Source organism: Ambystoma mexicanum, chromosome 8 (genome assembly GCF_040938575.1).
Source record: "Ambystoma mexicanum isolate Mex_15411 chromosome 8, UKY_AmexF1_1, whole genome shotgun sequence".
NCBI lineage: Eukaryota > Metazoa > Chordata > Amphibia > Caudata > Ambystomatidae > Ambystoma > Ambystoma mexicanum.
Window position 1 is genome coordinate 47,840,923 of NC_090929.1, and position 18,783 is coordinate 47,859,705.

The window sequence follows — 18,783 nt, forward strand, 5'->3', positions numbered from 1 at the left end:
AAGATGTCCAATCTTTAGTCCTTGTACCTTTACCAGTGGACAATCTGAGAAACCGTATTGTAGTTATACAAGTACTGGTCTTGGGGTGCCCTTACACCTTGCTATCCAACATGGACTCCCAGGGGCCCTGGTCAACTTTGAACAACCCCCAGAGATCCTAAATGCTAAGTTCATACACTAAAGACACTGCAAGAACTATATTTAGCACCTGTGGTGGGCAGTGCAGGCAATCCGGTGCCACGGATTACAGGCTGAAACCACTGATCTCAGCCCACGTTCCACAGAACCCACAGGCTTCCTCCCCCACCATCTTCTCCCCTTCACTTTTTTTTTATTACCTAAAACTAATACCAGCCCTCCTACCCAGCACCACTTACCTGATTCTGGTGACGGCAGCTTCCCTCCTTCTCAGTTTGAGGCCACTATGGAAATGGAAACAGGCCTCCGTATCGAGCCCTGCCTTCCACAACCACGGTGGCCATCTTGGCACATTATTTTCATTCAATGAACGGGACGTTGTGTGGGGCCTGTTCTTTGAATGCAAATACTTTGTTTAACACCCCGGGTTACTGCTTTGGTAACACGGGGTGCTCATAATGTTAGCACCCCGTTCCAAGGGCTGGAAACGGTGGTAACATACTGGTGCCCTCGTTATAGGCCCTCGCTTTGCTTTGGCCTATAACTCGGGCTGCCTGCCCGTTACCTCCCATTTTATTTCACTCACACATATACTGCATAACCATTTTACTTACCTACAGAGCCGATAAAGATATATTTTTTTCTGCTCTTGTCATCACCCCCGCTCCACTCCTGGGAGTGCTGCCATAGCACTAGGAGAGTCCCGGTACACTTGAGGGTAACCCTCACTAGGAGAGTCCCGGTACACTTGAGGGTAACCCTCACTAGGAGAGTCCGGTGCACTTGAGAGAAACCCTCACTAGGAGAGTCCAGTGCACTTGAGAGAAACCCTCACTAGGAGAGTCTGGTACACATGAGGGAAACCCTCACTAGGAGAGTCCGGTGTACTTGAGGGCAACCCTCACTAGGAGAGTGCCGGTACACTTGAGAGAAACCCTCACTAGGAGAGTCCGGTACACTTGAGAGAAACCCTCACTAGGACAGTCCGGTGCACTTGAGGGCAGCCCTCACTAAGAGAGTCCAGTACACTTGAGAGAAATCCTCACTAGGAGAGTCCGGTGCACTTGAGAGAAACCCTCACTTGGAGAGTCCGGTGCACTTGAGAGAAACCCTCACTAGGAGAGTCCGGTGCACTTGAGGGCAGCCCTCACTAGGAGAGTCTGGTGCACTTGAGAGAAAGCCTCACTAGGAGAGTCCGGTGCACTTGAGGGCAGCCCTCACTAGGAGAGTCTGGTGCACTTGAGAGAAACCCTCACTAGGAGAGTTCGGTGCACTTGAGAGAAACCCTCACTAGGAGAGTCCGGTGCACTTGAGAGAAACCCTCACTAGGAGAGTCCGGTGCACTTGAGAGAAACCCTCACTAGGAGAGTCCAGTACACTTGAGAGAAACCCTCACTAGGAGAGTCCGGTGCACTTGAGAGAAACCCTCACTTGGAGAGTCTGGTGTACTTGAGAGAAACCCTCACTAGGAGAGTCCGGTGCACTTGAGGGCAGCCCTCACTAGGAGAGTCCGGTGCACTTGAGGGCAGCCTTCACTAGGAGAGTCCGGTACACTTGAGAGAAATCCTCACTTGGAGAGTCCGGTGTACTTGAGAGAAACCCTCACTAGGAGAGTCCAGTACACTTGAGAGAAACCCTCACTAGGAGAGTCTGGTGCACTTGAGAGAAACCCTCACTAGGAGAGTCCGGTGCACTTGAGAGAAACCCTCACTAGTAGAGTCTGGTGCACTTCAGAGAAACCTCACTAGGAGAGTCCAGTACACTTGAGGGCAAACCTCACTAGGAGAGTCCCGGTACACTTGAGAGAAACCCTCACTAGGAAAGTCTGGTGTACTTGAGGGCAACCCTCACTAGGAGAGTCCTGGTACACTTGAGGGTAACCCTCACTAGGAGAGTCCCGGTACACTTGAGAGAAACCCTCACTAGGAAAGTCCAGTGAACTTGATGGCAACCCTCACTAGAAGAGTCTGGTGCACTTGAGGGCAACCCTCACTAGGAGAGTCTGGTGCACTTGAGGGCAACCCTCACTAGAAGAGTCTGGTACACTTGAGAGAAACCCTCACTAGGAGAGTCCGGTGTACTTGAGGGAAACACTTCGGCCTAGTTGCGTGTTGCTCTTTATCCCACCCTGAACACAGCATTGAGGGAAGCCCTCCGCCACGCATATATTCCACCTGCTCCGACTTTTGCCAGAGCTCACCTTGAAGCTTTTTATGGGATCCTTAACCCAAGAAACTCTTCTTAAAGACAAGGACCTGCACATGAAGAGATTATTTGACACCCGCGTGCACATTAATCAGTCCACGGCTTTTTCCAGATGTTGCGCCACTGGGTGCCATCTTGACTGAGCTGTACCACCCTATTGACTTAGCTATGTTGATGTGCAGTGCGGATCAGTGTTGCACATTTCTATCATCTGTGCAACACCAATTTCCACTCATCCTGTTACTTACAAATACAAAATACAGTTCACCTGGTATCTGCCTGTTTGACTGTTTCCTTGGATTTTGCCAAATGACTTAATATATTCGGAGTAAAAGTGGCCTTATTTCTTTAAATGTGGTTAAATGTGCATATGTTCAGGAGCCTGAGGTCCCTGCTGGTCCTTGGGGGACTCCATGCGGCGCCCAATATTTTTTTTATCTTATTTTGCATTTTTAAAGCGCTCACACAGCTCGCAGGCATCGAGGCGCTGTGACAGGAATTGTTTGTTTTTTCAGTTGCGTAATTGTTTTTTTTTTTGTTGTCTTAGTTGCGTATTTATAACGCGCTTAAACACCCAGAGGTTTCTAAGCGCGGACCCGGGGATCGAACCTCTGTTGCTTCGTGTCGTCTTGCTTCCAAGGCGCACACGTTGCCGTTAAGCTATCCTCCCGGGAAAGTCTCCTTGTGATACGCATCGGTTCCTGTAAAGGAGGAGGGATCTTAGCCAGTCAGTCATCTTGGTCTTGTTGACATTTCTCCATGGAGGTCGGGCTGGCAGGCGCAGCGACAAGTATATGCCTGTGGGACCTTCATGACAAAAGCAGCTTCTAGAAGGGGTCCTAGTTTAGAAAACAATGTTTTCAGAACACTGAACCTGGAATTGGCACCCATGTGTCCACTTTGTTCTCATGGGTGGCCGGGAAGGTGTCTTCGGTTAAAGACTTGCCTCACCAGTTTTTGGAGCCCTTGCTCATTGCATCTTGACTGGGTGATTTTCTGCATTCCAAACGCTTCCATATATGTATATATACACATTTCTTTTTTTAGTTCCTCCCAACATCAAGAACGAAAGTGAGGAAGAAGTTCTGAGGGTGAAAGTGGGCCAGTCTGTCCGCTGGAGCTGTGCGGCCACAGGTGAGATTAAAGACTTTGGGCACGGTGTGGTGAAATGCAAATCGAGAAGTGTACCCCAATAACAAACGGACCAATCATGGCTCTGTGTCATTGCGCTCCCTGTTTGTCATTTCCTCTAATTCATGCTAATTCCCTGACTGGGGTGAATGCAGCTGACTGAAAGCAGCTATGCCTCGTGTTTCATTGCTGAGGGTGTCTAGACATTGGGCCTCGTTACAAGTCTGGCGGTCCGGAAATAAGGGCGCTGGTAGCAACGTGCCGGCACCCTTTCTAGACCGCCATGCTACAACGATGCCGGTAGGGGCCACGGATCCCCAGGCAGGCCTGACGACTCCACGGGAATGGGGATTTACTGTTCCACTGCCACCTGTGATATCCCCGTGGCACCGCGATATCAGGCGGCAGAATCAGTGTTACGGGGTTGGCGGCAACCTCATAATAAAGCCCATGTTGTCTGCTATTGAGACTTCTGTGTCCGTCTCTTCCACTATCCACTCCTTCTGAGGGGTGTCCAATCACACCCCACTTCCTCTTCACCCAGCGAGCCCATTGAAAAATCAATGAATCTTGGTTTTCTTGATCACCTTTCCAAAAGCGAAGAGGCCCCAGAAAGATGGGCTGTGTTGGGCACCCCTCTTCTCTTGCATGCCTGGAGTCCTGAGCAGGAATGGAGCAGCCACTTAAAGTCTTCTCTCTTTGATGGGCAGGTAACCCCACGCCGAAGGTCACTTGGCTGAAGGACGGGGAGCCCCTGCAGGCGGATGACGGCCACCTGCTCTCTGCTGATGGGTCCGTCCTGCGGATAGACCCGGTCTCGGCCTCTAGCGCCGGGCACTATTCCTGCCTGGCCTCCAACTCCCTTGCAGAAAAAAAGAAGGACTTTGTGCTGACAGTGCTCGGTAAGTGAGGCTCTGGCAACAGGGAGGGTGGCGACGGATTTGAGTTGGATGAGGATTGTGAGAAAATGTGGCAAATGAGGGGGATTCAGGTGGCAATGATGACGAGGAATGTCCGGAAACGTGGAAAGTGAGAGGGATTTAGGTGAAAAGGATGACGAGGAATGTCCGGAAACGTGGAAAGTGAGAGGGATTTGGGTGAAAAGGATGATGAGGGATGCCAGGAAATGTGAAAAGTGAGAGGGATTTAGGTGAAAAGGATGATGAGGGATGCCAGGAAATGTGAAAAGTGAGAGGGATTTAGGTGAAAAGCATGATGAGGGATGCCAGGAAATGTGAAAAGTGAGAGGGATTTAGGTGAAAAGGATGATGAGGGATGGCAGGAAACGTGGAAAGTGAGAGGGATTTAGGTGATAAGGATGATGAGTGATGCCAGGAAACGTGAAAAGTGAGAGGGATTTAGGTGAAAAGGATGATGAGGGATGCCAGGAAATGTGAAAAGTGAGAGGGATTTAGGTGAAAAGGATGATGAGGGATGCCAGGAAATGTGAAAAGTGAGAGGGATTTAGGTGATAAGGATGATGAGGGATGCCAGGAAATGTGAAACCTGAGGGGGATTTAGGTGAAAAGGATGATGAGGGATGCCAGGAAATGTGAAAAGTGAGAGGGATTTATGTGAAAAGGATGATGAGGGATGCCAGGAAATGTGAAAAGTGAGAGGGATTTATGTGAAAAGGATGATGAGGGATGCCAGGAAATGTGAAAAGCGAGAGGGATTTAGGAGATAAGGATGATGAGGGATGCCAGGAAATGTGAAAAGCGAGAGGGATTTAGGTGAAAAGCATGATGAGGGATGCCAGGAAATGTGAAAAGCGAGAGGGATTTAGGTGATAAGGATGATGAGGGATGCCAGGAAACGTGGAAAGTGAGAGGGATTTAGGTGATAAGGATGATGAGGGATGCCAGGAAACGTGGAAAGTGAGAGGGATTTAGGTGAAAAGGATGATGAGGGATGCCGGGAAATGTGGAAAGTGAGAGGGATTTAGGTGAAAATGATGATGAGGGATGCCAGGAAATGTGAAAAGCGAGAGGGATTTAGGTGAAAAGCATGATGAGGGATGCCAGGAAATGTGAAAAGCGAGAGGGATTTAGGTGATAAGGATGATGAGGGATGCCGGGAAACGTGGAAAGTGAGAGGGATTTAGGTGATAAGGATGATGAGGGATGCCGGGAAACGTGGAAAGTGAGAGGGATTTAGGTGAAAAGGATGATGAGGGATGCCGGGAAATGTGGAAAGTGAGAGGGATTTAGGTGAAAAGGATGATGAGGGATGCCGGGAAATGTGAAAAGTGAGAGGGATTTAGGTGAAAAGGATGATGAGGGATGCCGGGAAACGTGAAAAGTGAGAGGGATTTAGGTGAAAAGGATGATGAGGGATGCCGGGAAATGTGAAAAGTGAGAGGGATTTAGGTGAAAAGGATGATGAGGGATGCCGGGAAATGTGAAAAGTGAGAGGGATTTAGGTGAAAAGGATGATGAGGGATGCCGGGAAACGTGAAAAGTGAGAGGGATTTAGGTGAAAAGGATGATGAGGGATGCCGGGAAACGTGAAAAGTGAGAGGGATTTAGGTGAAAAGGATGATGAGGGATGCCGGGAAACGTGAAAAGTGAGAGGGATTTAGGTGAAAAGGATGATGAGGGATGTCACAAAATGAGGAAAGTGAGGGGTATTTAGACAGTGAGGATTATGAGGGATGTCAGGAAAAGTGGAACATGAGGGGAATTTATGTGGTGAGGATGATGAAGGATGTGAGGTCTGTGAAAGTTGCAAGAGGGATGAGGAAGGCAGTGACTAAAGTGATTTGGGTGAGGGGCATAAGGGAGATGACAGTGATGATGGGAGCGGTGTGAGGGGGGACAGCACGATGTGAGGAGGAAGCTGTGGGCAAGAAAGGAGATAATGTCACTTAGCCTCTCCTGGTGATGGTTCTGTCTCTTGGCCTCTCTTGGTGATGGCTCTGTCTCTTAGCCTCTCTTGGTGATGGTTCTGTCTCTTGGTAGCCTCTCCTGTGATGGTTCTGTCTCTTGGCCTTTCTTGAGAATGATTGCGTCTCTTGTCAGCCTCTCTTGGTGATGTCTCTGTCTCTTGTCAGACTCTCTTGGTCATGGCTCTGTCTCTTAGCCTCTCTTGGTGATGGCTCTGTCTCTTGTCAGCCTCTCTTGGTGATTGCTCTGTCGCTTATCCTGTCTTGGTGATGGTTCTGTCTCTTGGTAGCCTCTATGGGTGATGGTTCTGTCTCTTAGCCTCTCCTGGTGATGGTTCTGTCTCTTGGTAGCCTCTATGGGAGATGGTTCTGTCTCTTAGCCTCTCCTGGTGATGGTTCTGTCTCTTGGTAGCCTCTATGGGAGATGGTTCTGTCTCTTAGCCTCTCTTGGTGATGGCTCTGTCTCTTGGTAGCCTCTATGGGAGATGGTTCTGTCTCTTAGCCTCTCTTGGTGATGGCTCTGTCTCTTGTCAGCCTCTCTTGGTGATGGCTCTGTCACTTGTCATCCTCTCTTGCTGTTGGTTGTGTCTCTTGTCAGCCTCTCTTGGTGATAGTTATGTGTCTTAGCCTCTCCTGGTGATGGTACTGTCTTTTGGCCACTTTTGCTGGTGGTTCTGTCTCTTATTCTGTCTCTTCCCACAGTGAGCCCCAACATTCCAGGAGATGCTGACGATGGCGCCAACGAAGAGGTCATCGTGATCGTCAATAACCCCATCTCACTCGTCTGCGAGGCCTTCGGCTTCCCTGTCCCCACCATCGCTTGGCTCAAGGACGGCGCTCCCTTCCAGGCTTCGAGGAACACCCACCTGCTCCCTGGTAGCTAGCTCTGTGGCCAGCGCACTGTAATTGTGGAGTCCATGAGCAGGGTGGCTCCAATATTTGATATAGTGTTGCTGATCCTGCAGCCAATCAAAATGCAGATTCAGCAATTCGGGTGTCTAGAACAGCGGGCGAGAATACACAGTGTACCGTCCGCTGTTTCCAGCCAGGGAGCCTCTTCCTGCTGCCTCCCCACCTTCCCCCAACCCCGCCAAATAAAGCTTAACCTTTCCCTACCCCCTCTTTTCCTCCCCACTTACCCGCCAGCAGCCGCCACGACAATAGTCCCTTTTTCTTCCTAGGGCGGCAGGCAGCTTTGTTTTTTCTTCTTAGGAGACTGTTGTCACGCCTTACACGCAGACAATCCTGGGGTGCGAATGGCTATCACCCCCTTGTCGGGGGGGGGGGGGGGGGGGGTGAGCATGGTGTCCCACAGCCCTCTCTGAGGCCCTTGGTTCTCTCGGGCCTGCCTAGGCTCGGGCTGGCGGGCCATTACGTCCATGTCCGCCCCCCAATGCAGGGGTGATCGCCGTATTCACTCTGATTGGCTCCTGCTATGGGAAGGACTCTCTTGCTGCTGTCTCCGGAACGCCAGAGCGACACTCTGCAGTGATGTCCTAGGGCAAAAATTCCTGTAGTGCAAAAAATGTATTATTTCAACAGGTTTTGTATCTAGGGCTAGGACTAGAGAAACATTGGTTTGGCTCAAACATGCGTTAACAGAATGTATTTTTGCAATAGGGCAATGTTGCCAGGGCTAGTTGTTCTTGCCCTGGTGCAAGATTTCTGTACTACGGCCAGTAGCCTTTCTCCTACACCTTAAAGTGGATGTTTGGGGAATTTGTTTGTAGAAAAGAGTCCATTTGTTGGTTCACCCTTCCACACAGAGGTGCTATTTTTGGTGCAAGAGGGTGTGGGTGCCACCCGCCCACATGGCCTGAGTCTGTGGGTGACTCTGGAGACCAAGAGATGGGCGCGAGGGAGCACCTGCGTGTTCTTCTTGATATTAGACCACGTTTCTCTTTCACTCCTGAGCAGGAGGGCGGGCCCTGCAGATCCTGAATGCCCAAGCAGAGGACTCTGGGAGCTACAGCTGCGTCGTCACCAATGAGGTTGGAGAAGCAGCCAAGGTCTACCACGTGAAGGTGTTCGGTACGTGCAAATCACCTTACACTCCTCTTCTCTTGGCAGGGTGTGTGTTGGGTGGAGGTGCTGCAGAGTCTGTGCGTGCGTGCATGTGTGTGTGATCGCGCCCGTGTGCACGCGCCTGCGTGTGTGATTTGGTGCATGGCTGTATGTTGCCAGGAGGTGCATCAGGGCTGTGTGTTGATGCGCCCCCGCATCAGGGGTCTACATGCGAGGATTTCTACACATGCATGTGGCTTCCTTTACTCAAGGAGAGGACCCTGACTACATTACAGGATTCTATGTTTGTATGGGCAGCGGTGCGGAATCCATCGTGGCACAACAGAGGACCCCAACACCCCAGGAGCCATTACCTATTGAGGGCAATAGTTATAAGAAAATGCACTCAGCCGCAAATTGCACCAGGTCCCTCTGGACTCACCTTGGTACTGCCACGTGCTCTAGGAATGCAGGCTGCAGGCAGCTGCTCGCCAGATAGGACCCAGCCAGCCCGGCAGCCACAGCGGCTTCTCTTCCCGCCTCCCCGCATGCCAGGCAGGCTGGCCCAAGGGTTGCCATGCCCGCTCTCCCAGCCGGTGACCCACACCCCTTCTGTTATCCTGCAGTGGCAGGGTGGTCTTACCTCGGATGTCCGCCCGTGCAGGAGGGTCCTGGGGAATGAGCCAGACGCGCCCTGGTCTGCCCAGAATAACCAGAGAGATTCACAGAACCACCGCTCGCACCACCAGTGGCTGCCATTCAGGAGGCTCCGTATCTACCATCTCACCCACCTCACGCCTAGGGCATCTCCAACCCCAGCAGCTGGGCGGCTCTAAAAGACCAGATGCCACGGAAGGGGGCAGAGCCTGAAGGGGCTGGCTCTCAGTGGGCATCATGCAGTATGAACGCTGCTTCAAAGACTAGACGGTTGTCCACCACCAGGGTCCCAGAGGGTATCCCCAATCTCACACCAAGACTCCCGCTGCGGAGATGGGGATACCCATGACGGAAGAGACCTTCAGTAGACTGTATGCAGCACCTCTCGCAGCCAGAGGGCAGTGTCCATCATTAATGGCCCTTGCAGAATCCTGGGAGTGCGCTGCAGCTGTGCGGCTTCTTGGAGCTGTGTCCGATCCACATGGCCTCTTAACACTGGCTACAGCCCAGGAGTGAGAGGCCCGTGCAGCAGTCACCGTGAGAGGCAACACTTTACCACCCTGGAGAAATGGTGCTCCTTGCTTAGAATGATTTATTTCTATCGCAGTGTTGGACAGCATCACTCTGTCCTTAAAACAATCAAGCGAAAAACATTAATTCAAACACATAACTATAAATAGTGGGACAGTGCTCCTGGGTGCCCATTGGTCGATATGGACTTCCTGTTGACAGTTGAACAATACAGGAAATAGAACAATGAAAGAGGTCCCCCAGGGAAGGGGAACTGGCCCCTCCCACAAGTGAGCTCCAACCTCTGCATTATTACCTTTTCAAGAAATACACCAACCCTCTGCGCAGCAGGAGCCCTTTGCTAGGAGGTTTCATTCTCATTAGGACAAGGTTTCTGTCCCATGCATTCCCGGATCAAGCGCCTTGAAGGCTCACATGTGACTTCTGGCAGGAAAGGGAGACAACTTCGGCTTGTTTGTTCAAATATTAGCGACTTTGCTGGGCTCAAATAGGCCAATGCATGGATCCTATTCGCTATCTTAGTAGTCATCTTTAATTTTTAATATGTACACTCTTCACAACCCTAGACCCAGAGTCAGCTGGACTCTGGGGGCTTCCATTCCTGAGAGGAAAGTGGTCTGGTTTATATGCCTCTGGCGCATGGGGGCTGCAAGGGGTTTTGCAAGGTGGTCAACGCCCCGCGGCACCCTTATGTGGGTCTATATCACATGTCTACAATATTACCTCAGGGGTCCCCAGCTACAGGCACTAGCCACCCAACATGGAATTGCAGATTTATTACTAAATATCAGAGCTTCCCCTTGCACAGCAGCAGACCTGGGTGGGCTGCAGAATCCTTTGATCGGTCCTCTGAGAAGGTGCAAAGTGTGTTACGCTGGTCCCGCTGCTCAACGGACACGCTCCACGGGTACAGTATACCTTTAGGGTCCAGTTCTGTCCATATCAAGGCCCAAGGAGGTGGTCTGGCTGCAGCTGCAACTTACATGATGCATTCTGGGTACTATGATCATCTTGCCGAAGAACTTTCTGTTCTATTCTAAGGACAAAGAAACATTTCAATGTAAATTGCTGCCAGAAACCAGACCCAAAGGCATCAGAGAAATGTTCAAAATATAGTTAACTGTTAAACATCACAATATCATTTGGAATTGTGGAAATGCACGATACCTACTAGCCATACAGAAGTTCTGTGGCCCTGTGTGGGACCTGGGGGCCAGCATGTCTGGCCCCCAGGGTCACTCTCTTCTGCTCTGAGTGGGCTGACCTCTCCTCCCGCCTCGCCTCTACCTATCAACTTCTCCTTCAACTGAGACCTGACCACCTGGATGCTACTTGCCTTTCTTCAGGGCTCTTTTGCAAACTCTGTGACTCTCTCTCCTTAACCTTGACTGTAGACTTCCTTCTGTCTCATTCTCCTCAATCCTTCTTCTGATTTTGATATGGTCAACCATGCCATCCTGCTCAGTCGTCTCTGTGATATCCTGTGTATCACTGACCAGGTCGTGGCCTGGCGGACCTCCTTTTTCACTGACTGACCCTCTCAGATCCAACTCGGGTCTTTCCCCTCTTCTATCTCTCTCTCTACTTGTGTTGTTCCCCAGGGGTCTCACCTTTCTCCCTGGCTTTTCAACCCCTACCTGGCACCTCTTGCCCACCACATCACTACTTTATGCTCCAACTTTCAGTATTATGCAGATGCCACCAAGCTCTCCTTCAGGCTCCCCTCAGCTGCTTCCCCTTCTCTCATTCCAGACTGAATGTCCGCAATCCAGGAGTGGTGTGCCGCCAATGATCTCTACCTTAATGCCAGTAAGACTGAGATCTTCCTCATCGGAACACCTGCCCCCTCCTTTCTTCTCTCTCTTTGGCCGGCCACTCTGGGCCCTCGTCCTGCTCCTACCTGTTAGGCTAAGAACCTTGTTGTCATCTTTGACTCCACCCTCTCCTTCTCTCCTCGCATCTCTGACGTCTCTAAGAAGTCACACTACCAGCTGCACCTCCTCAGAGGTATTCTTCCTTTCCTCACTTTCCCCCAGAAGCTCATTGTCTCCAGAGTTCTGGTCCTCTCTAGCCTGGACTACTGCAGCAGCCTCTTTCCAAATCTGCCTGCTTCTACCCTCTGCCCTTTGCAACTCATTCAAAATAGGACTGCAAGACTTGTCCTTGGCCTCAAGCCCAGGGATCCTATCTCTCCAGGACTTAAGTCTCTGCATTGGCTCCCAGTGGCTGCAAGGATTAAATTCAAGACCATCTGCAATGTTCACAACGCCTTCTGGGGTGTGGGACCGCACTATCCCCAACTCTCTCTTCCTAAACCTCTCCCTTCTCTAGCTCTCCGCTCATCCACTTCCAATTGTCTGAGGGCTAGATGCTTTTCCAAGCAGAGTGCTGGGGGCAAATCTCTGTCTTCGGCTGGTGCCTCCATGTGCAACAGCCTCCCTGACTCTCTCAAACTTGAGCAGAACCACCTCAGGTTCCAGAAGCAACTCAAGATCTTCCTTTTCACTTCTCATTTCTCTCTTCCTCTCCCCTGCTGATGTCCCAACTGCTCCATGCACTGGTCACCTGGCCACCCTCTGAACTTGGGCCCAGGCTCCTGCATGTCCAGTTGTCCTCCCACTGCCTCTGGGCTCCCCCAGCACTTATGGTCTGTATCTGCAACCCTACAGTCCCTTCTCTCTGCACTTATAACCCACCCACTGGCTGCACTTATAGACTTACCTGCACTTCTTCCTCCCCCTACCCCTGGGCACTACTCCCCTCCGACTTCCCTGCACTTGCTCAATCTGAATGACAAAAGGCCTAGTAGGATTGTTGTTTTGTCCTCCCTCTATTTCCCCCTCCTTGTCTTGTCGCACCTAGAAACACTTGTGTACAGGTTCGTTATAAATGCCATCTCATATCATATCAATGATGCAGGCAGATGGCATGTCACAGGTTCCTAATCAGGGATTATCCCGGTAGTTGATTGGGGTACTCTTGTTGTATTTTCATGCCCTGTTTTTCCCACTAGTCCCCCCACAGATACAGATGGAAGATTCCACTGATGCCTTTGCTGTGAAAGAAGTGAAGACCAGGATCAACACCAGCCTGTCCCTGCAGTGCGACTCCTGGGCTGTGCCCGCGCCCACCATCACCTGGTACAAGGACGGACAGGTTAGTCGCTCCGTGCTCCTTGAAGGCCAGAGCAGAGGGTACCTCCAGGGGTATGGGGGATCTGTGCTTCAGGGCCTCTGTTGCTGACTTTAGAGCCATAGGTCCTAATTCAATGGTTGCGTGATGTTCAGTGTCAGGCGGAAACTCCAAGACCGAAGGCCACCAGGCTGATCTAAGCGAGCTTGCAGTTCTTTCCAAGTCTCCTTAGCTTACCTGGGGTAGCACTGGTCGAGCAGCGAAGGCAGACTTCTCCAGATGGAGGGGGCTGACAGGGAGCGGGGGGTGCAGTATAACAAGCCGTCCCGTTAAACGAACAAATGTTCACACAAGGTTGCAGTTGTTTGTGTACTTTATCTACTGTTGCAGGGATTAACATCTATATACATTTAGCAGGTATACAAACTATTCACACCTCTCTGTTAAGACAGTCTGTAGGATTTCCAGGGGCCACTATCACGTCACCCTAGAAGTGTATCCCCACCCAAGGTGCAGCCTGTTAGCGCTTGTCACGTCTCAGTATTTCCTGGCTGAGCCCTGTTACCTGGGCACCTCAGAATCTCCACGGATAAGACCCACGTGAAACGGTATCAGGTTATATTATCCTCACCAATAATATCGCCACATGTATAGTCCTTGGGAAATGGCATAGCAACAAAACGGTGGCATTCTTGTATGGTGATATTTTTGCGGCGATATTAACACATGGAACCTGTGAAACGGTGCCTGAACCTTGACTGGAAGTCCACCTCCTGATCCGGAGCTTGGGAACAGACCTGTACAACTGGAGTTTGGCAGCCCCGAGTGACTGGCTTGCAGACACAATGTTCGAATCGATGCAATTTAAGGCCCGGAGGCTGAGCTCCCCCCTTAGCTCCAAATCTTGCATAAATAGAGGGGTTGTGCACCGTTACTTGACTTAGTACTTCAATGAGTCCCTGAAGCATGAAGAGGACGCCCTATGCTCATCTTATTTGAATAGACATGCATAATAGCCCAGCAGTTAAGGGGTTAACTGCAGTAAGAGAGCGCTGAAGCACTACCGTAATTGCACACTGTCCAAGACCCTTCCTGATAGCGAAGTTATGCCTGTGTCTGTGGGTAACACACTTCGGAACAACATAAAGACCCTGTGTCTGTAGCTTGTTCCCGTGGCTCATTGGGACCATATCAAGCCATATTCTTTATCGACCTACGAGATGCTGCACTGTGTGACCTTGTGCGGAAACTGAGACAGTCTGGTGAGGACACTCATATAAGAGAGCGCCAGTAACGTCGACTGACCAACAGGTCTGCTGTTGCTACGCAGAGGATTACAAACTTGCTAAGAACTTGGCACCTGAGGAAGGAACATCTGCTGTCTCCGGGTCACTGTTGACCCCCACTGGGAGAATTGCCTCCCCTACACCGGCCCCATGCACCCTCTTCTTTATTTCTTCACTCCTTTCATCTTGTTGGTGCCTGGCCAATTTCCTGCAGCACCTGGAGACCCTCCTTCACCGCTGGTGCAGTGCCAGAATCCTTGTAAGATCAAGTAGTTTCACTCCAGTCACCGGAGACCACTAGAGGTATGGAAAGTAACGGGCCAGTTACGATGCCCCTATCTTTAACACTGAGCCATCGCCTGACATTGGAACCACAGCAGCATTCCACCAATCAGCTCCACGCTTTATTTCCAGTGGCAAATAAGAGGTTTGGTTGAGTGGAAACAGGTCCTGAGACTTGCCTAGAACCAGCAGAGAAGAACGGGTACACTTTGCCTCTGGTTGAGCAAGGCTTGTAAGGTTGCGTGCTATTGACCCTATGAATACCAGAAACTGTTCGGTTGACCTCAAGGGAGACTTGGAAAGTAATCAGTACAGTTTTTGAGAGTGACATTTGGACATAGTGCTCTTTTTCTTTGCTTGAAATAACAATGTCACTGCACATATCTCGCAGAAGTCCATCTGGGGCATCCTAAGGTGGGGAGAAAATGCATAGACACAGAGAAATGTTAACATTATCACGTCCATTGAAATAGCTCTAGCCGGTGGCGTAAATGTATTGTCATTATCATGGAATATTGCCTCGTTGATGTTGCTGTGCATTCTCCCAAAAATGTAATAACATGTCTTATGAAAAAACAAAGAATGCATGCTGTTAAATGTTCTTTTCTATGTTATTGCAAGGTTTGCTAAATTCAGCAAATGTGAGCCTTGCAGAAAGACACGTAATACCTTTCCTACCGATGGCACCTTTCAAAGTCATCCAATTCCACGTTTCATTCTAGATCCTTTCACATAATCTGTTCAGCTCTTGACAATTCACGCAGAGGAAATGTTGCGGTAAACAATGGGTTGAGGAGGTCAGGCCTTTTCCTGCCAGCACATGTTCAAAGAAAAAAATTAAGTCAATGGAACAGGTCGGAAGTTCAAAACCTTTCCTGATAGGGATGCCCAAAGAAATCAAAATATCTAAAGGACTAGTGTCTTGCACCTGGCTGTTTCTTTAACATGGAAATCAAAATGAACTCTTTTTGCAGTACCAAATTTGCAAAAAGTTATGCAAATAAAAAATGCCTGGACAATGCATTTCTTTAATTTGCAATACTTTTAGAAATGTGGAGGCCACCTTGTTTACAAAGAGCACCTGCACAGTTCCAGGGGGTTCCATTCATTAGCATCAGGACCATGTATACATGATGTCTTGCTCTAGGAATGTATGGGTGTACATACCCAATGAATGCTTGACCTATGACTGACCTTGCCTCAGCGCAACTAGCCTTTCTGCAGTCATTAACCTGCAGCCATGGACTCTTGCTATTATTAAATAAATAACCCCAGTGGTCCTCATGGAAGCCAGCTCAGCCAGATGAATCTTCATGCACCCCTAATGCCTGCCTGAATCTACCCCAGCCCTGCAGGCTTTTCAGAGGTCCATGTCTGTAATGAATTCTCTATATTGTAATATTATAAACCTCAGTAATACAGAATGTGTTGACCTTTGAATGATGAAAAGCCAACCCGGGCATGCTGACATGTGAGTGACCCTGCCGGTCTGACATGCGATCTTGCAACTCCCCACTTCCACTTTACTAATGTGAACAACTTCAGAAGGATAAAAGGCTGAGTTCTTCTTACAGAGGCTAAACCTAGGACCTGGAGGTTATGCATAGGTCACTGCAGTAGGTGCATTCATCTACTGAGATGTTTTACTGGAGATTTTAATGTGTTGTCCTACTTGGATAATAATTACACATGCAAGGGCTCAATTTCCTGTTGCTAACCCCCGCACCCGCCTCACCCGACCCCTCACTCTCCCTTCTCTCTCCCTTCTGGAAGCCTTTAAGTTACTTTGTGTATTTATTTTCCCCACATATCAGCTCGAAACTCCTCCCAATCTCCTCCCAAACTTCCTTGAAGATTCATGGCTCTTAAAGGAGATTCAGGGACATTTGGGCTTGAAGAAGAATCTGTGGGAACATGCCAACCTGCCCAAATCTCCCTAGGAGACGTTCGGGAGCCGGCGGATCACTTTTGGGAAAGTTCGCCCAGGCTTAATCACAAGAACTTTGCAGGTGGACACTTTGTGTTCAAGAAAATAAAGAAACGGAGAAAAACGTAGAGCGCCGGCAGAGAGGTTTGATTCCAGCTCCCACGGTGGCAACTTTTTATCATTTAAATGTAATGGACCCTTATTGTAAATCTTTTGGTTTGTTTTGTACTCGGATAATCATTTCAATCAAACACTTGATACCCAGATTCAGACACGGCTGCTCCATTTCGAACAAAAAGGACAAACGCAAAGCCTACTTAACCCTTTCACTTCTGGCGCATCAATGATTTCCTGTGCTATACTGACATCCTAAGGACAGGGAGAGCGTTCACTCCCAAACTGGATTTTGGTTTGGATATAAAATTATATTTTAAACAACTATGATGATTAATTAGTTTGTACATTATCCTTCCCATTTCGTAATTAGGTTTTGGTATTGCCTATTAATGAAGATCATTTGTAATATCACCCCGAGGCTTTGGGGAACTGTTGCTGGGAGGGCAGAAGGTAATTGTTCTGTCAGTCGCAGTGAGTCCTGAAGTGACGCGCACCCCACGCCTGCCCCACCCCAGATGACCAATGCTCATTTCCATTCGTTGTTTTCATTGGTCCTTTTTTGTTGGTTAGGTCAGAAATTCAATTCATTTTTTAGGTCCCTTTCGCAAACATTGGCAGCCCCCTAAGCTTTCTGCTAGCATTTTGGATTCCAATCTCATTTGTGCTGGCAGCGAGACTTTCACTGGAGTTCCCTGGCAAAGGCTACTTCATTTTCTATGTGTTACCCATAAAAACCCCTCTGGATACCTGGGAAGGGGTACCCCTGAACACCCCAGTTTGTTCCAGGGTAGGTTTCCTCACCCTGAATGTTGCCTGCTGATAGCAGCTGTTGAATCCAGTTCTGGCCGCACCACTCAGTAGCCTTTTTATGGCATTGGCAGCCAGTTGCTCCCCAAGAACAAAAACGCAGTCTGCTCTAGCACCTTGAAGCATCTCTTGTGCTAGAATTGGAATCACCAATAAAAGATATCACACCAAATAATCGGACAGACTCAAAGAATATGCAAAGTACTACTTTATTTTCACTTTAATGAAGCAGTGTACACCGGCAGACGAGACACACACACACACACACACACACCCCAACCTCGCCCCCAACCCCCCCCTGATTACACAGAGGTCTTATACCCCAATATGCATCATCTATGATGTCATTCTACATGGCAAACTGTAAAACCTTTTGCCATGCGGGATTGATTAGGGGAACATTTGTATACGGGTTAGTACTTCATTGGATGTCTCTTATCTGTAAGACACACCTCAAACTACCTCTAAATACGTATAATACTGATTACAGCAGACAAAATGGCAGCAGATAGATCTATGCAACATTGTATAGCAGGTTGCCCTAGAGACCCACTGATTGGTTGGCATCCCACCTAACCTTAGAACTTCGGCTCGGCTAACAGCACATAAGCGAAACCGAAACCCAGGTGCTGGAGTCACTTCAGATTACTCCCCACTTCCCCAATTAGGCCACCATCTCTCATCAGCTTGACCATAAGCCAAAGTTTCCCATCTGTAGTTGACCTTGTAGCCTGCTCTCTGTTCTGGGACATTCAAGGGAGTGTGAGCACATCTCTATCAAACACAGCTTAAGGAATAGCCCTTGTTTCTGACTTCTGCATCACATGTGAGGAGACCCCAAATGTGTCCATTTTGACCTCCTATTTACTGCTATTTGATTCAATTATGATATGATAGGTTATTTATAATGCACTTAATACCCAGAGGTTTCTAAGCGCGGACCCGGGGATCGAACCTGTGGTGCTCTGTGTCGTCTTGATTCCAAGGCGAGCACGTTGCCGCTGAGCTTTCCTCCCGGCATGCTGGGTGTTATTGCTCCTTCTGGCTTCTAGAGACTTGCTCACTCCATCTTGTATGAGCCTTAGTTACTGTTAACTGTCCAATGCTTGGCTCTTGCACATGTTTTAATCTTCGTTAATGTAAGAGAAATATGTCTCACATACATGGCTTATCTGTCTGCCTCCCTTTGTGGTTTGGAGTTATTTCTTGAAATAGCCTCCTTGATCCCAGGCCAACATAAACTCCTCTTTGTTTGCACACAAAGCTGTTTTCCAGCATCTCCTGACTCTGCACCCCTGGTCTGTTTCTGAGGTAGCTAGAATGAATCTTTGCACGAGTCAGCGTCCATTTTCCTTCTATGGCCGTCCCAGCCACGTTATATATTCCTCTCTAGCAAGCTTCGATATGTCCTACCTACGTTGCATTGCTGCGTATTTACACTTATTGATCCACAAGTTCCTTTATCTTCTTCTTGAATACATGATTACTTTATCATTTTGTACATGTTTATCTTGCAGCTTCAGTTACATCGTCATTCGAAAGTATTTTCATATCGTTTCTGTATGTCCTCGTAAATCTTCTCCATGACATCCCTCTGCCTCGTCAGATGTCACTCAGTGCTCCATGATTTCTAATGGTGTGTGCAGGCATCATCCACTCTCCCGATGTGAGGATGCATTTGG

General features: G+C 49.2%; 1 protein-coding gene across 2 annotated transcripts in view; it reads left to right on the forward strand.

The window, feature by feature from the left end:
• HMCN2 (hemicentin 2) overlaps positions 1-18,783 on the forward strand; it is a 936,787-nt gene that overhangs the window by 545,004 nt on the left and 373,000 nt on the right. For both annotated transcript variants that reach the window (XM_069609262.1, XM_069609261.1), the window contains 5 exons: positions 3,391-3,477; positions 4,185-4,376; positions 7,061-7,234; positions 8,276-8,389; positions 12,564-12,706. In XM_069609262.1, the coding sequence (XP_069465363.1) occupies positions 3,391-3,477; positions 4,185-4,376; positions 7,061-7,234; positions 8,276-8,389; positions 12,564-12,706 (710 nt within the window). The remainder of the gene's footprint in view (positions 1-3,390; positions 3,478-4,184; positions 4,377-7,060; positions 7,235-8,275; positions 8,390-12,563; positions 12,707-18,783) is intronic.